The 21,211-nt window shown below is 40.4% G+C and overlaps 1 protein-coding gene across 1 annotated transcript in view; it reads left to right on the forward strand.

Moving 5' to 3' along the window:
- OTC (ornithine transcarbamylase) overlaps positions 1-20,725 on the forward strand; it is a 31,285-nt gene extending 10,560 nt beyond the window's left edge. The window contains exons 5-11 of the mRNA XM_027782560.2: positions 2,748-2,835; positions 9,034-9,187; positions 16,115-16,237; positions 16,939-16,992; positions 17,114-17,263; positions 18,302-18,439; positions 20,515-20,725. Of these exons, the coding sequence (XP_027638361.1) occupies positions 2,748-2,835; positions 9,034-9,187; positions 16,115-16,237; positions 16,939-16,992; positions 17,114-17,263; positions 18,302-18,439; positions 20,515-20,574 (767 nt within the window). The 3' untranslated portion in view covers positions 20,575-20,725. The remainder of the gene's footprint in view (positions 1-2,747; positions 2,836-9,033; positions 9,188-16,114; positions 16,238-16,938; positions 16,993-17,113; positions 17,264-18,301; positions 18,440-20,514) is intronic.
- The last annotated feature ends 486 nt before the right edge of the window (positions 20,726-21,211 follow it).

Consider the following 21,211-nt stretch of genomic DNA (forward strand, 5'->3'; position numbering starts at 1 on the left):
ACTAGTAGTCTGGATGAAAGAATTTGAAGCAAAGGTTCTGTTTCTGCAACTATATACAAAGCTAGAGAGAAGAGCTCCTGTATTTCCAGATGGAAAGTTTTGGATGGAATATGTTCCCAGGCCTTGCACAGATGGCCAGTTCATGAGCAGAAAGCCCAACACATTAGGACTCTGCTATGTACACAGACTCCAGGTGGTAGATCCAACTGGGCTGCCTGACGTCTGGCAGTTCTGAATAAATGGCCAGATTCCTCTTTTTCTACCTGGGCATTATTTATAGAAAACAGAACATGTCCATGGGAGGCTGCCTGGACTGTGAAACATCTACCAAAGATTATGCAATTAAAAAGGCTAAAATGCAGAGCTGTTGTATTGTGTGGAACTTGCAGGGATAAATCACTGACATAATTGTATATGACTTTGGAAAAAAACACAAGAAGTTGGACAGGAAAAGTTACTACAAATGACACCATCCTTGAGGTCTTGACTTAAAAACTTGCATTGAATAGATAGGCTGTAGTGTCTAGGGAACAGTTTGCATGCACATTCCCATTAATACAGTGTTTGTGTCTGAGCTGCAGAGAGGAGGTGAAAGTATTTGAGGAAAACTAATCATTTTTCCTGCCTTAATATAAAAATGCTTCTGTATAACCAAGAAAGGAGGGCAAAGCAACCAACAAACATATAGTGCTTTTCTAACAGCAAAAAGTAATAGTAGAATAAATGATGCTTAAGTCTTAAAAGTTTACTGTGTCTGACTCTAATCTTAATGAGATTTGGAGCAATCTCTAATCAGAACAAAAGGAAAGTAAAATTGGGCTCATTCAATAAAATGAGTATACACTGGCTGGACAGAGCAGAGATTTGCCCTTCAGGTGGGGTCTGGAGCATCATTAATTTTAGTCTGACTTTTAAGGAAATTGAGGCAATGATTTGCCAGTATTATTTTGATCTATTGCATTTTAAAGGCTAGAGAGTGGCTGAACTGATGCAAAGTGGAAGACCTCACCTCAATCCTGCTGCCTGTATGGGATGGAAGTTAATAAGGTCTGCTCTGTGTTAGGGGCACAGCTGTGGGGCTCAGGCCTGCCACCTGAACCTAGGTGTTTGGTTTCCTCTGTGAAAGGTTTCACTGTTCACTTCTGGTTTAATCCTTTTTTGAAGAGTAGCTGTAGGATCAACTTTTTAATCTTTGGCAAGCCTGTGCAAAAATAATGTTGAAACTCAGTCCTGGAGCTGTCTGCAGTGCCATCTACTGACTACAACCAGCCCAAGCAGCTTTTAACCTTTTTTCCTTTTCCTCCCCTTTTTTCCTTTCTCTTTTTTTCCTTTTTTTTTTTTTTTTTTCCTTTCCACAGCATTAAATGTGTTACCACCCCCAAGAGATCACAGTTTAGTAGAGAACGGGGGTCTCTGCTCTGCTGCTCTGTATGCAGTTTTTCTCTTCCTGGCAATAAAAATAAGATGGGCTTCTAAATTTTTGTCACAATAAAAAGTTTCCCCGCAGTGTTGTCTCAACAAGGTTGGTTTGTCCACACTGAGATTCTCTGGAAATTTTCTCCATCATGGATATTAGTGACAGGGCAAGATCTCCCTGAAAAGTTCTCTATTAGAAGGGAGTTTTTCTTATGCAGAATGTCTTCCCCAGTGCGCAGAAAATGCCTTACAGGGCTACTACTTACAGCCCAGTTCAAGTCCTACACTTTGTACATCCCCAGCTGTAGGACTCTGTGTCCTGTGCTAGGCTTATGCTAAATAATTTGTGACAGTTCATCAAACAGCTCCCCTCAGGCCCCATCCTCCCAGTATGTAGCCACGATGGATTTTGCACTGTAATTCAGTGGAGGGAGGCTTTAGGCTTAAACCAGGCAAAGGCAGGGAGATTCAAGTGCTGGTGGAAAAAAGCTGGTTTTCTCCCTGTCTGTCAACTGGTTGCTTGTGATAGCTTTCTAATGGTGGTGCAACGGAAATAAGGCAGGACAGAACCTGAGAGTTTCCCTTAGCATGTAATTTGCCTTTATCCAAGATACTGTCCAGACACCTTTTAAGTTCCCCAGAGTGTTTTATATTCTTAAATGATGCTCAGCTCTTTCCATGGTTTCTTGTTCAGGAATGGATTTCACTCTTTGGACCTAATCTACTCAGTTCCTTGAGTCACCTTGTAAATTCTTAACTAATGCAAGGTGGAGAGAAGCTGGCAGTGCCTGAGATTTTTCCTTCTCTCTCTGTCACATGATAATTTTTAAGGCACTTGGTCACTTGTGGGCAAGCTCAAGTTTGTTATAGTGCATGAGGAGACTTAGGGTTTTCTATCTGAGTGACTATACTGGAAGCATCTTTACAAGCACGTGGAATTACACCTAGTGACTCAGATGGCCCCTCTAGGGTGCTAAGTCCCTTGAAGTAGAAATTCAGCATGATGAAAGGATTACCTAACTCTTAGCAGGGAGCCACAGTGATGCTTTTGGCAATATGTAGCCTTGCAGCTTGAATGACTGTTCCTGTGAACACAGATCAGAACTCATGCCTAAGGATTTCAGCAAAGCATGACATTTGAATGGTTTTATTCCAAAATACATTAATTTGTGTCTTGTATGTCAGACTTCAAGTGTTTGAAACATTTGAATGCCCTGCTGAGTTTTAGTTTTATTGCTGTGAATACTTTTTACATGAAGAAGATTTTTAATCTTGGCTGTAAATATGAGGTGCTGGTGTTTAATTTCTTTTTTTATTTGCCCTCACTGTAGGATTTGCTCTTCTTGGAGGACATCCTTCCTTCCTTACAACACAAGACATACACCTGGGCACTAATGAGAGCCTCACAGATACAGCAAGGTTGGTAAAACATCCCTTGAATGATCACTGTGTATTTGGTAGTTGACCAGGCTGAAACCTGTCTTATAGAATTTGGGGAGCTAGTATTTTCTTTCTGGAAAATGTCAGAAGGCAGTCCAAATTTCTTAAATATTTACAGTTCAGCTCACAGAATCTGTAGTTCAGTACATCATCATTCCATCCACTCTAGCTCTCCAAAACGTCTCATGAGAAATATTTTTATTAAATTTGGCATATAGAGTGTTAATGAGAGTGACAATCACAAACAGAAACACTTTATGAACCTCAGTAGTATAGCTCCACTGATGACAGCACATATATTCAAATAAGACTAGAACCTTCTGATTTTGTTGTTCTTCATGGAGCTAGACATACGACTGACTGGCAAATCAAAAAATAAAATCAAAAAGCAAAGACCTTATTTATCCTAGTTAGGACAGCTGCTCATGGGCCTTAGCCTACCTGCAGTGGCAGGGGGGCACTGAAGGCCACTCTGATCCCCCTATTTCAGCAGAACCAAACTAGACTGACAATTTGCAGTCAGTTCCTGATTTCATGTGCCTTCCGCTGCAGCTGTACCCACTGTCAGGACTGCTGTGGAGGCTGGATTATAGCATTGTTCTCTTACTTGGACCCTGGAAGATTTTAATCAGTCCCACATGCACGCAGGTAGCTAGCAGCCTATCCCCATTGCCATAGCATGGAAGAACTGAGCTCAAGGTTTTTCTCCAGTAAATTCCCTCCAATGTTGCAGAAAGTAGGCAGAACATGAGGTTATCTTTTCCAGGTGCGTTTGCTCTTTTTCATAGCTCTCCATATATTAAACACTCATCCAGCCTCAGTATTGTACTTCTTTCTAGGCAGCCCTTTTCACAGCCTGCGGTCAATTCTGTCAGGCTCAGCTGTTGTCTCTTAAAGGTCCTTTTTGTTCTGCTGAAAGATATGCAGTACCAAGCTTGTCAGCCTCAACTCAAAACATGCAGCCAGCCAGCTGAGGTTCCATTGCCTTTGCTGTATACTACAGCTTTCACAGTCAGCGGGAGAGACTGCTTGAGAACTATGTCGATGTTCTCTCTGTGATGAAATCCAAGGAAAATGTAAGAAAAAGACCAAATATTTGAACATTTTAAATTTTCCTTTCTTGCTTTTAACTACTGAAGTGGAAGACATATGGGTGTTTATAGTAGAAAGTCAAGATTTCAGTCTCTTGAGGCTTGAAAGTACTTAGCTCTCACTCCCTGCTAGATACATAACTCTGCCAGTATCAAAGTAAGGTGCAACAACAGTGGTCAGATGTTTCAACAAAACTGCTTTAGTAACTACAAGCTTAAAAGACTCAAACATCCTGTAAGCCTGTGGGCCTACAAAGGGAGCAGATTAATCTGAGACTAGTCTGAGGTACATTAGGCCACTGTGTCCAGTGACCACTGTATCCAGTTCGGCAGAGCTCATACACTACTGTGGGATTCAAATACATGCCCTCAAAAGAGATTCTTCATGCATCATGGGACATAGCCCCAGATTAAGCAGGACAGCTATAGCTTCGTCACAGTGTGCCATTTAAATGCTTCAGAGCACTTGCATCCCTGCCACAACTCTACTGGTGTGAGAGATGGAGGATTTTCCAAGTCAAATATGCATAGCTTACTATGTCATGTTAAAGATGAAAGGGAAACATATCGAAGGTAAATTCCCCACACTGATGTAAATAAGTATTATTCTCCGAGTGTCTTGCCTTTTCTTCCATTCTCACTGGACCATTGTAAGCAGAGAGCCTCTTGCCTGAGAAGGGAGAGGAGGAGAGGATGCTGACAGAAGGCACAGAGGCAGAGAGGCTGGGGCTGAAGAGACAGAACCTGACATGGTGAACAGGGATACTGGCATGCCAGGCTGGAAAGATGAGGATCAGCTATTTACATCAACTTAAAGGAACTGAAATTTTGAAGGGATGTGACACACCTGAACAGTGGAGAACGAATAAAAAAGTACAGAGATGTCACATTTGGGAAAGAGTGAGTTCAAATCCCAAGTCATGTCCCAGATCCAAGACAATGATGTGGAAGGATTGCAGTGCCACCAAAGGTGTCAGGTGAAGCCAAAGAAAGAATTGATTTACCAGGGCCCATGTGAAATTGCACTGTGGCACTTGTGAATGAGAAGGGAAGGGTGGTGAGAATCTTCAGAGCAGTATGTCAGGGTGCCATGTGGGCCAGCGGCTCCTTGGGCACTACGGAGGCTGGGGTGCCAGGAGCTCCCCCTGGGCCAGGCAAGGCAGGGTCTTGTCAGCCAGCACTGGTCCCCATGCCTCCAGCCAGGGAGCAGGGCAGCCAGGAGGCAGCCAGTAGCAGCCACAGCCCAGAGCATCAGGCACCTCTGTGAATATGGGGGTGGACCAAGGCCAGGCTGGGACATCAGCCTGCATGTAGGGGTCCAGGTCAGGATCAGCATGGGCATTGTTACAAAGTAGCAAGAGATGTGACTCCCAAGAGAAGGGGATTGACCCTGGTGGAGGCTCCTCACAGTGCTGTCTAGGAGCCTCCTCCCCCCGCGACGTCAGAGCAATGAAGGATAGCCCTCAGCTGCGCTATTGCAAAGGTGGCTCTGAGCCCCAGAAGCCAAACCTCCAGGAAGGGAAAGATGTGGTCAGGGCCGTTACGCAGTGCTCCCCTGCAATAACCTCTCCAAGCACCATCGCACCAGATGTGTAGGACTGTCATCCTCTCTGGCTTTCTACCATTCAGATGCCAGCCCTGCAGCAAATCCAGGTGTGTTCTGATACACAGACATGCTTTGTATAGGCCAGTTTTCATTTCTTCTTCTTCCCAAGTGGGATAAATAAAGGGCCATTAAATCTTCGGTTCACAGTCTCTTGAATGTCCTTTGTTTACACAAGCAAAGGGAAAAAAAAAGACAATAAACTGCAAGGAATAAGGCAAAACAGTAGAAGCAAGCAAATCTTCCAGCCATTCTGGAGGAGTTCCAATTCCATGGACAAATCTCCCACAATACCCACTTCCCATGCAAGCCTTCAGCCCCTCTTTTCTCTGTCACTGCTTGCTCTCACAGGTCAAGTCCCTGACAGGAGGGTTTTGCTCCTCTGCTGAGTCACAGCACTCACCTTCTACAGTGGAGTGAGGGCTTCCCAAGTCTTTACAGAGCCCCACATGCTCTGCTTCGCTCCTGCTCTCTCATTAGCAGAATTATTATTGACTTTGCATAATCAAGGCTGAGCAATTTACCCAAAAGAACAACCGGAGTGTTAATTCCTTGGCATTTCTTGTGAATGAAGGATAACATCCCAACCTCATTCAGTTAATGTAAGAATAAAAAAAAGAATGCCTGTAGTAGACCCAGAGGGCATTTCAAATATTTACAGCCATGTGTCTGGGGCTCTGAAGGCCTTAGAAGTACTTGAGATTGAGACTTAAAGCAAAAAGGGGCAGAGATCTATAAAAGTCATGGTTTTTATTAGAATTGCTGCAGGTAAGGGTTGAAAGCATTTCTGCTGTGAACATAGTTTTAGTGACTTATTACCTGCTCATGATACAGTTCTTCCATGCTTCACAAGGCATTTACATTTACGCTGACACAGTAGCAAAAAGTTACCACCCATTAAGGAGCTCTAAGCCTTTCAGTGCTGTTTAGCATGTTTGATATATTACGTTAAATGAAATATAAGTACTGTATCTGTATTTTCCACTGTAGAGCAGTTCCATTGTGCACCTCTATAGTGGCCATAAGGTTCAGTGACAGCACTGAAGAACTTACAGGATGATCTTACCAGTCCACTGGCATTATTAAAGAATGAATTTTTGCATCTATGGGGAATGGATTTACTTCTCACCACTTACCAAGAACACATCCACTATATGCCCCTGTAAGACTATGAATGACAATGAAGTATCCTTGTCGGAAATTTAAACCTTTTGAATGGATGCATACTTTCAAAATAAAACCAAAACTACCCTAGATAGCAATATTCTACCCAAAATATATGCAAATACCCCATTTTCAAATTCATAAATCAGCCACACAAGAAAAGGCATACTTTTATTTGTGTTTAATTTTGGATTCCTCAGAGGATACACTAGAGTAAAAACATCCAGCTTTTCTCTGTAGAAAGGTTACTTTGAGGAGAGAGATATGCAGCATTCTAATATATTCATATATTTTCAGGCCCTGGGATTTTGAAGTTTATAGGCTTACAGTCTTGCAAAAAATGAAAAGATAAGAAGACATTGCAGTTGATGATAACAGAGGAATCTTAAATGAAAAGTCACCTGATGAACATGTGCTTACTCTCCCTCACCTCCCCAAACTTCACCTTTAGTCAAGACTCTTACCTAGCCAGGTCTTTCTTCCTATGCAATCCCAGCCTTACATCGTTTCCTTTAAATTGGCCTGATTACAGGAGATTTAATCTCCTCAGGTGAGGTCAGTTTTTTTCTTTTGCTGAATTCAATTTGGTTTTGATTTTACAAAGAATAAACCCAGTTTCCACCTGAGTTTCCTATTACAAGATATAAGATGTGACATCTAGTGATGCTGGAAGAAGGACTGTCTGATGTCTTGCTGGTTAAGTGTCTAATAAGTATAGTACCTACTTTCAACAGATTAAGGAAGAAAATCCAGCAGTTTTCACTAATTGCTAATGGATTATGACTGAATTTCCTCTTAACATCATACCCTGTAAAGGAACCATCTTCTTTAAATTGTTTATCAGTTGTGTTGAGTAGGAATCAACTGTCCTGACATCCTGGGAAAAAGAAGTTTAAGGAAACTAGGCAGTTTCCCAGCATGATTGCCTCTTTTTCCTTGACTGGTGGGACTGGCTGTGTCTTGTTTAGGGTGAACACCTGTCAGATGGCTAACAAAAGGGACCATGCATCCCATCCCTGATGACTAGTTCAGAACAGAACAGGTTTCCCACAGTCACATGCTTCAAGCTAAAATAAACACACACAGAGAGAAAAAGAAATGGGCTAAGAAGAAATAAACAATCAGAACTGTTCCAATACCTTGCAATCAGTAAATACTTTGTTAAGTTCCTCCTTTTCACCTGTATCTGCTACTGGCAGTCTTTTCTTCAGAAAGCGCTCTACAAGGAATCTTGTAACATTTTTCTAAGAGTTTTGCTTGTATGAGGAATGTCTGGTGTCAGTACAAAATACTTGTTACTGACTTCATCAGGAGATTTGTCTGTGTAAAGGCCATGGCATTGACAGCTATATTTCCACAAAAGGAGATATTGGAATTCTTCATGGCTAATCAGGAAGATAGATACTTCAAGGATATTTCATACTCTTCTATTCAGACTCTTCTTTGTTTTGTTTCAAGGTCCTATTAGAGATAACATGAAAACACACAAAATGCTACTTCAAAGTCAGGCTTCAGGGCCTGATTAAAACACAGAAGTACAGAGATCCAATCCATATTTAATTTATCTAAAGAATTCAGAGCATATTGAATATACTATGCTAATCCACTATGCTAATCTCTGAGCCTTTCACACTTTGGCAAATGAGATTAAGGCCAGAGTGGTAGTGACTCCTGCATGCTCCTATCCATATACCATGTTTCAAATTTGGGCATCACTTCAATGCTGATACCATGTGTGACAATAGACAGGTGTGTAGGTAGGAGAGAGAACTGGCTTGTTGGCTTGCTGTTTATGTGTTCATTGAGATCAGTAAATAATTGTGGTAATCTAAGACAGATCTGTATTCCTAATCCTCACAAAGGTCAGGCTACCATACAGAGACACTGTAATATTCAGTCAATGCTACATTAGTTCTTTGCTAAAAGACTGAAGAAACCCTATACCTTACCTTACCTCTTTGGAAGTCACCAAATCCTTCAAATGTTACGGTGTCATGCAATCTCTTATCCTGTTCAGATAATTTAACATTTATTGATATTACATCTGTAGCTACATTCAAATGCTAAAGAGAAAAAAACATAAAATATAGCAGCCGTTTTAATTTACTTACTATAGCTTGTTAATAAGTAAAACTGCTTTTTAGCAGCTTGTTAAATGTCTGCACTTAAGTGTGTTATGCAGGCTTGATAAATTATTCAGATAGTTGAAAAAAATTGATTCATTACTACTTCTCATTAATATTCATGCGTTGCATATTGAAAAGTGGAACAGGGATATATTTATTATGTTTGACTTGGGTATTTTCTGCCATCCTCTAGGGTGCTGTCCAGCATGACAAATGCAATCTTGGCTCGAGTTTATAAGCATAATGATTTGGAACTAATGACGAAAGAAGCCACGATCCCAATAATCAATGGATTGTCTGATTTATACCATCCTCTCCAGATTTTAGCTGATTACCTAACTCTTCAGGTAACAACATAATCCCTGAAATTTTTTTTGCTGAGTCTTGGCCTTGGGAAGTAATTACATGGCACTTGTTATTTAAAGAGATCTTCATCCAGTAATATAATTAAGGACCAGTTTAATTTAAACAATTACCTAGTCCTATCAGCTGTAGTGGGACTGAAGTTAAACATAAAATTAAGTACTTCATTGGAATTGGGCTGCAATTCAAAAAATGTGATGGGTGTTTTACATATTAAGATAAAGGTGAGATGTTGGCTCAACCAAAGCCAGTGAAAGTTTTCCCACTGACTTAAGAAAATTTAGTAGTTCACTCTTGATTCCATCCTAATCTATGAACCGTTTAAAAGGAATCATTGTCCATATATTAGGAAATTGGTTGAAGAAATTTGTTTTAAAAAGCCAGTTAATGCTACCTGTGCAAACGCCTAGTGTTCTGGCATTTAAACCTATTTAAACTTTGCTCACATCAAAGGATAGTTAGAAAAGATCATATTTAGAAGTTTAATCTAATGAAATAGTCGATTTGACAGCAGGATGTTTTACACAGAATTCCAGATGTTTATCTGTGAACAGAAGGACTATGCTCTTTTACAATCAATTGAGGAACTGGCTTATAAAAAAGAATATTACACTGCAGGGCTGGTTGACAACTATGATGAACTCTTCTGACCTTGTTTACTTTCTGAATAAATAAAAATTGCACTGCTTGAAAAGGGAGGACAGAATAATTTCCTGATTCATTCAGCTGCGTTTCTCAGCTGTCAGAGACTTTGCTATGGGACATTCAGTGTGTGGAAAAGAGCTAGTGAGAGTAATACTAAATTATTCATGCCTTAAACTTGAAATACCGAAAGACATATAGTGAAAATTACTTTTTCCTTACTTTGATTAGTATTTTTCATAGAATTTTCTTTACTTAGAGTGAAAAGACCAGCAAAAATTGGCAAACTTGAGACTTTAATGCTTCACATACCTCAGGATAAAGTACATTTGCAAGATGACATTGAGCCAGCCTCAATGAACTGTTCAAATTACGTCAGTCAGAAAGCTATAATGGGAACATCACCAATCATTAAATGTCATAATTTCATTTTAACACTGTGTGCAACTGTAAAACAGGTGAATCTTATGGTTGTGTTTTGCAGGCAGTTCTGTCTTGCAAACACCTTAATTATTAGCATTTTATCACTTGTGAATAACAGGCTTCAGGAATAATCTGTGACTCATAGTCTACACATTTATTGATATCTCTGCCCCTAAACCTGGTTTTATCCAGGCCACTGACTACAGCACCAGAGTTCAGAGTGATGTTGCCCTGTACTCCATCTCCAGTCAATGAAGAGAGACTGCTGAGCTTCTCAATCACCTTCTAGAGATGCATCTTTCTCCACTGATCTTGGGAGGAAACCTATGGAGATCAGCAGAATGAGTGCATGCCCTGTTGATCATCATCTGCTCTTCCTCCTTTGTGTCCTTGTATAGGGCAACCGTGGTAGAAGCTCCAGGTGAACATGAGCCCACAGGCTGGACTTTTCCTTGGTTTGAATACCTAGGGCAGCAGCAAGAGCAGGTGTGTGTCCTTGTTGCATCAAGCATTGGGGACGATGTGTTTGGAAGGAGCTGTCTCTGCCCATGTTACATGATGAGGAAACAGGACCATAACAGTTGGTGCTCAAACAAAACAAACATTTGGCATGGAGAGGTATCATGACAAAGCAAGCACTTACAGAGGTCTCAAAGAATGGCTCAGCTTTTGAACAGCCATGGAACCTTTTTAAAATTTGCAGCACCCAGTCAGCCTGATAAGCAGTGCACTGTTTCCTCCAATTGTGTTCATCCCTCCCCCGTCTTTCTAGCATGTTCCTTAGCCCAGAGTTTGTCAGAAGGTTTTCAGAGGGCAGCTGGGTGGCTGTCCCACCTTGCCAAGGGCATGCTACGTCACTGGTTTCTGACCCGCTTTCCATTCTTGCTTTCTTACCCAGGAGAAAGGGGCAGGCAGGGGGGAGCTCTCTGTGGGTGTTGGCACTACCTGCTCTTTCCCTTTCTGACCTGCCCGTCTGCTGCCTTTTTTCTGCTCTGCACTGTGCACTGAGGTGGAGAAGACTAGTCTTACAGCCAGTAGCATGTAATAAAATGGCATTTTAAGCACATAATGAACTTTACCATGTCACAGAAGTAGGATTAACACTTGAAGAAGTGTGAGCCACAGGGTCTATTGTTACTTACCGCAATCAAACTTCTTGTGGGATTTTTGGCAGTGTAAAAAGAAGTTATCCAAGTACTGCCTGAAAGAAGATTAATATAGGGATGTTGAATAATACCACCGATTCTTTAAATGAGTTAAAAGGTCACATATAACATTTGGACTGCTTTCCTGCAATGCAATGGCAATTTATTTTATACATACATACAAACTACAATAGAGGCACAGACTGCTAGCCTTATATTTAAATGTAAAAACAGATTTTGTGCAGCCTATTTCTCTTGAAAAATTACTCTTCCTTATCTCTCTGATGATTTTCTTCCCTGGATCTGCTCCTCCCTGCTGTCAGTACATACCCAAAATGTACTTCTTTTTTTCTCTCTTCTTTTTTCTCCTTCTGCATTTGCCAGTGGAACACTACATGCACTCTGGGCCTCTTCATGCTTAGCACATTTTTATTCTTCCATTTTCTAAATCCTATGAATTTTGTCATGTGCTGCCTTGAATCCTCTTTGAGCACTTTTTCTTTGGTCTGAAGCTGCCTCATTTCCTGGTTTGTTTTATCAGAGTGTCTTCTTGCTTATGGCTTCTTATTCGCTTTTCACAGGTGCATTTTAGTGTGGTTATTTTAGTATAGTCTGTTGCATTCCCCAAACAGTGCAGATGGTTTATTTTGAGGACTGTCAGTTCTTATTCTGTATTCAAGGTGTTCTTGTCAGATCACAAAGTGTGCTCCTGTCATGGATATAGTCTTCAAATTTAACATCCTGTTGCCCAGTGCCTTCTTCCTGAGCAACCTGGATCCCCTCACATTTGATATCTAAGCTGGCTCTGTCCTTTAATACTGTGGTCAGCACTAATGCCCCCTACTATGCCAAGAGGGATATTTTCCTTAGCATACATGCTTCCCTCTCCCTTGAAAGTTGGGTTAAACGGAGTTTGCTCTAGAGTAATAACCCCCTAGAAATAGTTGTAAACATTATGCAACCTGATTTTGAGGGTTTGGGGTTTGGCCTTTAAAGACTATGAGTTTGCATGCTGGTACTGTGCATGCACAGAGCCACTTTACTTCTCTGTCTATGCTATGCTGAAGGGATGTTACAGCCACTTGCTGAGTCCACCCAGTGCCTCTCTGTCTCCTGGGCAGAAGCTGTGCCTCACAACTTCTGCTCTGTGAAGCTTGGCTGGAGGGCAGCACATCATACAATCTGTATTCCAGGGACAAACTGTGTATTGACATTGATTCAATTGATATTAATGTCACCAGCCAAATCAGCTAACTTGTAGCTGACTGCAGGATGGCCAGACTGGTAATTAGAGTGGATCCATATGCCACTAGCTTTTTATGTCACTGGCTTGAAGGGAAATTTCTTTTTCAGAAAGAAATGGTTGACATAAGAAATACATCAGTGATTCCTTTTTAAATTGTGCCAAAAATTGCGTTGCCCAGCTTGAAGAGGACTGCTGTATATTCTCAACTTTTCCTCAATATGTGACCCAAAGAGCTTAAATTATTAGTCTTCAAATTCATCATCATCTTCATCATCATTGTTATTCTAAGAATTAGAAATCCCAGCTAAGATCCGGACTGGTCCTCGAGAATATGCTGGTTTGATAACCACGACAAAACCCAGTGTGAAAGTAAGAAGGATAACTGGCCCAGCATCTGTGTTCAGATCAGTTTGCAAGCTAGTACATCCAAGTTTGCCCAGTTTCTCATTTACTGGATTGCACTGTCTCCAAAAGGGCTAATGCTTTGACTGATCCCTTGCTTTCGGTTTTGAATTTTGACAGATTATTGATTCATTATTCCAAAGCTTTTTTTAATTGAGGGCTGTTATGACTGTTGTGGTCAAACCTTTCAGAAGTAATCTATAATGGTGTCAGAATCTCAGCCTAGTTGGAAACAAGTCCAGGCGGAGGCAGACACGAAGGTCCCTAGTTAGTTAAAGCAGTCTTCTGCAAACATACAACAGTGCTAAATCACTGAGCCTGCGTATTTTTTCCCAGCAATTGATACACTGATATACTGCAATCATGAATAAGAACAGAATGACACATTGTAAAAGCAGCATGGGGATGAGAAAGTTGACTGTCAAATTGACTATTTAGCAGGGACTTTTCATGAGAATAGCAAAGACAAGTTTTGTGGCACTGAAGCAGCAATCACTGTTTGCCGAGGCATTCATAAGGGAGAAAGGCTCTAGACTTTCTAAATATGTTAATTTTTTTATGGCTTTACTGGGAGTACAAGTATTTTGAAGTCAGGTTCCCAAGGCAAAGAGAAACTGCAGAACACCCAAGCAGGTAAAAAGCCTATATCAATATAACAGAGTTTGGAAAAACTGGGGAGGCATGTGAGGGGAAAAATATCTTCAGAGGCTCAGGTGATCATCATGTATTGTAAAGGTCCTGGTTTAACCTATATTGTTACCATTGTGGCTAAACACTTCTAGCAAGATTTTCTCTCTGCAGTTGTATAAGCATATACTATAAAACAGGGGAAAAAACTGTATATCTCATAAATAGTAACTTTTGTATTTCCTCACAACACAATCATCTCGTCTTTCTTGGAAGCTCAGGATGTATGCATATAAGCAGTACAGTCACAGTCATAGTGAGCTGGCTTTAGATGAAGAGGTTTGAGTTAGAACAGCAGTGTACCAGTGGCAGCATAAAGCTTAGCACAGGATATAAAACAGGCTCCAGTAGCACACACAACTTGATTCTACCTTGACTATGCCTTCTTCCATTAGCTAAATGTCTTCATTAAGATTAGCTCAGCTATGTCCACTCTGTACAGTAGTCACTGCAGATGTGGCTTTGCAATTTGCCGTGCATATTGAGAGTCATTCTACAGATATCTCCAGCACTTTGTATTTTATCTGTAACAGCTAGTAGCTTGGGAAAACAGAAAAGTATTTAGTATGCACTGTGCTGCTTTTAATGCAGAGTAGCAGCTGATAATAAGGTGGAAGTTATTTAACACAGCAGTATATTTGTGACTCACTAGTTAGTGCTTTGAGCATTACAGGCTGAGATGTCTATTTTTAAACAGTAAGATCAAAAGAATGCAGGGCAGTCTCATTTGCTTCTGACTGTGGGTTCATGTCTCAGCTATCACTAAGTCCTAGGTGGAAACACCACCTTAAATGAATGCTTTAGTTTGGCCTTATCCTAGGAGCGCCATTGCTAGGAGATGTGGAAGGATTTTGAAAGACCCTTAGAGACCTGAAGAGCTGTTATAGTGAAATAACTTCCACACCACAAAGTCCTCATTTGCTCTCCTTGCATCAAACCTCTTCCAATGAGCCTGCTGCTAACAAACTTCAACTGGAAAAACAATAGTTTAACAATACTGTAGTTTTAGCCTTTAAACTGTAGGCAGCCTAGGACTCTATCAGGTTTAGATTTCAACGGCTTTTTAATATTATTCAATATTTCAAGTGCTACTATTTTTGACTTATTTTTGACTCAAAATTGTGGTCACTGGCAGAAATGCCAATAACTTTGGTGTGGAACAACTTCACAACTGTTTGTTTAGGAGAAGCTGCTGACAGGAGAGGAGGGGGTAGTCCCAGCCCTTTTCCTGTTCAGTCTTTTGGCATCTTTGCTGTGACTGCCTGCAAGGTTGCCAGTTAGTACAGCTCTACAGTATGGATGCTTATCCTCTCTGACAAGCATTGAATCATGTTACACAAAGTGTTGAGACACTGTCTGGCTTCCAGCTACTATGATGCAATTGTAGCATGGCCCAGTTTTGAATGAAGAATAAAAGGCTCTCCATTGTGTCTTTAGTCTTGAGGTGGAGCTGTACAGAGCTGGCACATACAAGTGTTCGATTATGTCTTTACAAACTTCCTGGTATCAACTCGAGTATATAAATATGCATATTTCAAATAAGGCTTGCTAAAGGGCCTCAAGTTGTCCTGCTCTGGAAATATGAAATTCCTGTTACTCTTGTTCCTCCTTAGGCCTTATCTGTTGGGTGGCTGAGGGCCAAAGCAGCTGCATATATACAGTCTGTAACTGCCATCAAGCAAAGCTACAGTTAACACTGTAATGCTGTTTCAAGTTTGGGTAATCCACATTTTAAAAAAATCACTGCACTCTTTGGCTGTACAACAGAGCGCAAACCCTGCAAGCCATGAGTGGCACAGCTGCTTTCAAAGTGTTGCTCTTTGCTGTTCTGTACAGCTGTGATGGTTAAAATGCACTCCAAGGGCATGGCCGCTGCCGTGGCCACAGGGAACATCATGTAGAGACAACCAGGCCAGAGGAAACCTGAACAGGGGTATTTTCACAATTTGGGGGAAAGCTGGAAGGAGTGCATCTTAGGCATTAGGGCTGCCTCTAAATTAAGAATTTCTACTATTCACTCATAATTACGAGCACCAAACCATGACTGCATGTCTTTGGTGCTAAAGTTACTGTGTGTCTGGTGCTGAGTCTCTCAGCCTGGGCCTTACCATATGGCATATGTGTCAATTTGCCCTTCACTGGAGAAAGCCGCAGCACTTTGGCCTTCATGTAAGACATGGAGGACTTTCCTTCCCTGACCATCTTATAGTTGCAGTGAGTTAAAGGTATGGTTCTGCAGAGCTAGCATTTGAGAGGCACCAGCCTTCTTTGCTCTAGACCCATCTGATCAATCCCTCCTACCTACAGCATCAGCTTGCTCAGTTTGCTTGAAACATAACCCCAGGGCTGTCTGATTCGTTTGGCAGGAGCACTATGGTGGGCTGAAGGGGCTCACTATCACCTGGATTGGGGACGGAAACAACGTCCTCCACTCCATCATGATAAGTGCTGCAAAGCTGGGAATGCACCTGCGTATTGCAACTCCCAAGGTAAGAAAGCCATGGGCAAGGAATAAGGAATGCAAACTTCACCCATTCTTGTCTCAGCCACTTGCATATATATACTTCCAAGGGCCTCAGCTAGTGGTGCTTCCATGTATCTTGAGTGCCAGCTTTCAGAACGAAGGTTCAGAATCCTGATTCAGTTATTTTGAAGCAAAGCAAGAGTTATTCTACTGAGTCCAACTTCAGAAGGGCTGAGGGGAGTTCATGACTGCAGTATAAGTCATGGAGGACAATAATTCCATTTGAGAAAGTGTTACTAAGTCACCTAATGCCCTCTCCCCCACAAAAAAAATTTGAAAGTTGTTTCAGATTGGTGAAAATGTTGCATCTTAGTTGGTTCAGACTGGTGATATAGCTTTCTTAGAATGCTGCATTGTAGAACAATATAAAATATAAAACAAATAATCTGTTTAGAACAAAAAAAACCCGATGTATAGGCATTTCATTCTGTAACTGTTGAAATATATTTTTCTTACTTTATCGGAACACTTTCCAGCAGCTTATGTCAAAATAAAATTTCAACAAAATCAACATGATTTGTCTAAATTTTATGTTTCTGAAAGACGTTCTTCTTCCCATGGTAAATGGTTCAATCAGTATTTTTCTAAGCAGTGTTAATAATGAGTGAAGATATTATACATGTTCCATGATACATTACCATCATCTCTTATCACCTCTTTTCACAGGGCTTTGAGCCAGACCTCAGAATAACTAAAATAACTGAACAGTACGCCAAAGAGGTAGGAACCTAAGAAACAGCCTGGTAGAGTAGTTTAAATAGAGTGCTTGATTTATAATTTTCATTATAAATTAAGTTGAAGTTCCTTGTCTTCCTGATCTTCCCTATTTTATTCACATCAGCATGGTACCAAGTTACTTCTCACAACAGATCCTTTGGAAGCTGCAGACGGCGCCAATGTCTTAATTACAGACACTTGGATAAGTATGGGGCAAGAAGAGGAAAAGAAAGAAAGACTAAAGGCATTTCAAGGTTATCAGATTACAATGCAGGTAAAAATTGAGATTTAGGGTTTTGCTGATGCTTTTACAGTTTGCATTTATAAGAATCAACATCAGCAAAGCATGGGTTTGGTATTTTTTTGAGTGAGGCCATGGAAAAACAACATGCAAATCTTCCCCCAGCTTGAAAAACTCACAAAGATAAGAAAGTTTGAGTTATCTTATACACTTCACAAGCCTTGGCCTCTCTCAGAGCTTCCTAATGAGCTCCATCTCCAGAACATGCGCAGGAAAGCTAACCCTTACTTCTTTATGACCTAAAATCTATTTCTAACTTTGCATTTCCTCTTTGCTGCCAGAAATGATCCCTTATATTTTATTTAGAATGAGCAACTCGCAGATTAACTCTTAAATGCCTGGGCAGTATTTGGGGCAATTTTGTGTATATCTGTCAATGAACAAAGCATTAAATACATGTCTTTGAAGTAATCTAATTGAGATGCTTATCAGCGCAAAATCAGTTAGAGAAAACATAAGCCATCAATTGTCCAAGATAATAAGGACATTTTCGTTGCTGATAGAATTATTAGTTTAATTGACTGTATTTTAACATAAGTTCACATAATACTATTGATGGATGTGCCTCTGAAATGGCCTAAAGTGCTTTAATTCATTGTTCATTGGTATTAGATCAATATATTATGAGTGACAATATGGAAAAGAAAAAAATTACAGCCTTTTAAGTCATGGTTAGGTATATTCTGGTTGCAATTATCAATAGTATTATATTACTGTAAGGCATTCAAATAAAGATTGCCCCTTATTGATCCACTAGGTCACTGAGCATTTTACTCCCCTACTAAAGCCTGAGAAATAGGGGTAAATATTTGACTTATGTGAAGTCAGCATTGAACTCTGACTGACTTAAATGGCAATATTCCCATCATATTCACAGATGATGAAGTCAGTGGAATTCTGAGTTCATCATCCAAGTAACAAGAGTGGTAGCTAATATAAAATTTGTAAACCTTTTTACTAGTTAAAGATTTTATTAATGTCCTTTATTTTTATATGCTTTTTGATCTACAGACTGCAAAATCTGCTGCTTCCAACTGGACTTTTTTACATTGTTTACCCAGAAAACCTGAAGAAGTTGATGATGAAGTATTCTATTCTCCACAGTCATTGGTTTTCCAGGAGGCTGAAAACAGAAAATGGACAATTATGGTAAAAAAAGAAGATAACAGTAGTTAGGTTAGGGTCAGCTTCTATTCTGCCTCACACTACAGGCTTGGATTCAGATTGGTTCCTCAACCAATCGTACAAACTAATACATATGTTTCAAGTGCACCCCACAGTACATCACAATTTTGACTATAGGCAACATATATATGTAGCACAAATACTTCTGGACACAAATGTGACCTATTTTGATGATAACATGCTGTTGCTTGACCCAGTTTTATCACTAAGTGAAATCCATAGTATAAACTGTAATTTTTTGGTATTTCAATCACTGGATTTATTCTAATGATTAACTCAGCTGCTCAATTTTAAGATGTGTTAAATGCTGAGATCCCAGAGACTGGTCTTAGAAACTACAATTTCCCTACCACTTAAAGCTACAGATTCTGCAGTTTTCTCTCAGGAAAAATTGCTACTTACACCAATGAGAACTTCCCCTGAGAAAGTGCTGCAAGAGCAAATCTTTGCAGGATCCTGAAAAGTTATGGTGTGGGTAATACTGTGTGATTCATGGGAACCATGAGAAGACGCTTGGCATTTAAGATAAACCATAACTCCCCTCGCAGCATTCCTAGAATTTCAGAAAATTACTGCCAGTTCTCAGTAGCTTGTTATTTATTGTCAGCTTTAGAACCATCTTGTTTACAAAAGCTAGTGAAAACTTTCAGAAGTGAAAAAAATCCCAACCAGAAATGGCATTGTCAGAGCTCTCAGACAAACTCTAGATGTGCTTCAAGTGAGTAAGTGGTTGAGTATTGTATCTACCACAACCTCAGATTTTGGACATGGTCAAAATTATTAACAAATTTGTGTTAAATTCATAGTTTTGGCCTTAAAATTCTGGAAAGTGTTTGTATTTTTTGTTTTAATTTTGCAATGTTTTCAATTGTCCTAACTGTTATTTTTTAAAAGGAAAATAAACCCTTTACTTTGGGTTCCAGCTGCACTTCTTTTGGGAGGGATAAGAAACATGTCATATTTGTATTAAGCTATAAAAATAATGACTATATGGGTCTTATTTATATATTCATTTCTATCACTTTCAGCTCAGACAGAAAACAGAAAAATAAATTATTTGCTGAGCTGTAGTTCCAAACAGGGCTGAGTGCAGCTATGACATGGGTAGCAGCGAGGGGCTGCACAGCTGCATGTTCAGTCCCCACTGTGTGCCTGGGACTGCCTGCTACGCTGAGCAGTGCTGAAGGGAAAGGAAGGACAGGCAACCAGACCACAACCCTGGGGAACCCTTGTAAATCCAGTTCTGGGCCCAAATAACAATTTGCAGTCAGGCATTACTGTGAAATCACAACAGCGTGAACCAGGTAACACCTTGTCAAAACCAAGCAAGCATGGGGCTTGTTATGTACACAGGTGCGGGGAGGATGGCAGAGCTGCTGCAACGCTATGTTTTATTTAGCTGACATTCCTTTAATTCTCATTTCACAGCCATACCTAAGGTTTGTTGGAGTACTAGGGGAGGGCAATAGGGGTAGGTGACTTACTATTAACCTCAGTGAGGATTTTCCATATTTTATCACAGAAAGTATAGCTAAACTGGGATAAATTTCAGAGTCCTTATTCTAATATGGCTCTCACTGATGCTAATGGAAGTTCTGTGGAAATCCACGAGCAAGCCTATGTGCTGTTTGGGTAGCCACAGTGTCTCCTAGCAGTGGCCGAGCGTACAATATAGCATGCCAAAAGGGCCTCAGCATTTGATCTAAATGCTTTGTCTGAATTTCTCCTAGGCTGTTCATTAATATAGAATCGTTTAGGTTGGAAAAAACCTTTAAAATCACTGAGTCCAACCATTATATATATATTTTGTTCACACTGAGAAAACCTATCAGCTACAATACAGAACATCGTAACTGATTTTCACCTCTTTCCTGATTCATCACAAGAAATTTTAGCAAATAAATCTGAGTGTGCGGTTTTTGTCAGGACAATAATTTTCAGCACAAGACTTTAGAGCTGGAAAATATTTCCCCCTTATTTATTTTTATGGAGTATCTGTTTCCAATGTGATTGGATTTTTTCTTTTCTTCCTCCCCTAGGCTGTCATGGTTTCCCTGCTGACAGATTACTCACCACAGCTACAAAAGCCTACATTTTGATGCTTGGATTCCTGCCAAGAGAAAAATATTCCTCATTGGCAGAATATTCTGGTCTGCAGATACATAGATCTTCTTCAGAAAGGATCAAGGCAATAAATGATTCTTTAATAAAACCATATAGTTAGCTGTAGAATATTGCATTACATTTGTGAAAACGTTCAAGACAATAAATGCAAAAGCTGCTTTTCATCTCTATGTTCCAAGTTGGCTATCCTTTCTGGTGATCAGCATCATGGAAAATGTTTCAAGGTTGTACTTTAATGATTGGCTCTGCCAGCATCACAGGTGTAGAAAAGTCTACACATAGCTGCATTGGAACTCGTGTAGTGTAATAGGACAAACATAAACTTCTCCCTAAACCTGTCCATTTAATTGCTGATCTCAGGAAGTGTGCACAGAGAAGCAGTGCTTTAGTTTGCCTTGGTTGCTTCCAGCCAACCTCCAAATCCCACTCCTGTTTGACACCGAAAATGTAAAGGTCTTGTGAGCATTATCTTCCTCTGTGACATTCCTGTGGGCTGGCATGGGAGGATATTGCTGCAGAACCAGAACAGAGCAGCTTCCCCAGAGCTGGATCCGACAGAGAGAGACAGCTGGAAAGAACCTGTTCATTCTTTGTCTACTTCCCCTAGACTTT

This window comes from Falco peregrinus, chromosome 4 (assembly GCF_023634155.1).
Source record: "Falco peregrinus isolate bFalPer1 chromosome 4, bFalPer1.pri, whole genome shotgun sequence".
NCBI lineage: Eukaryota > Metazoa > Chordata > Aves > Falconiformes > Falconidae > Falco > Falco peregrinus.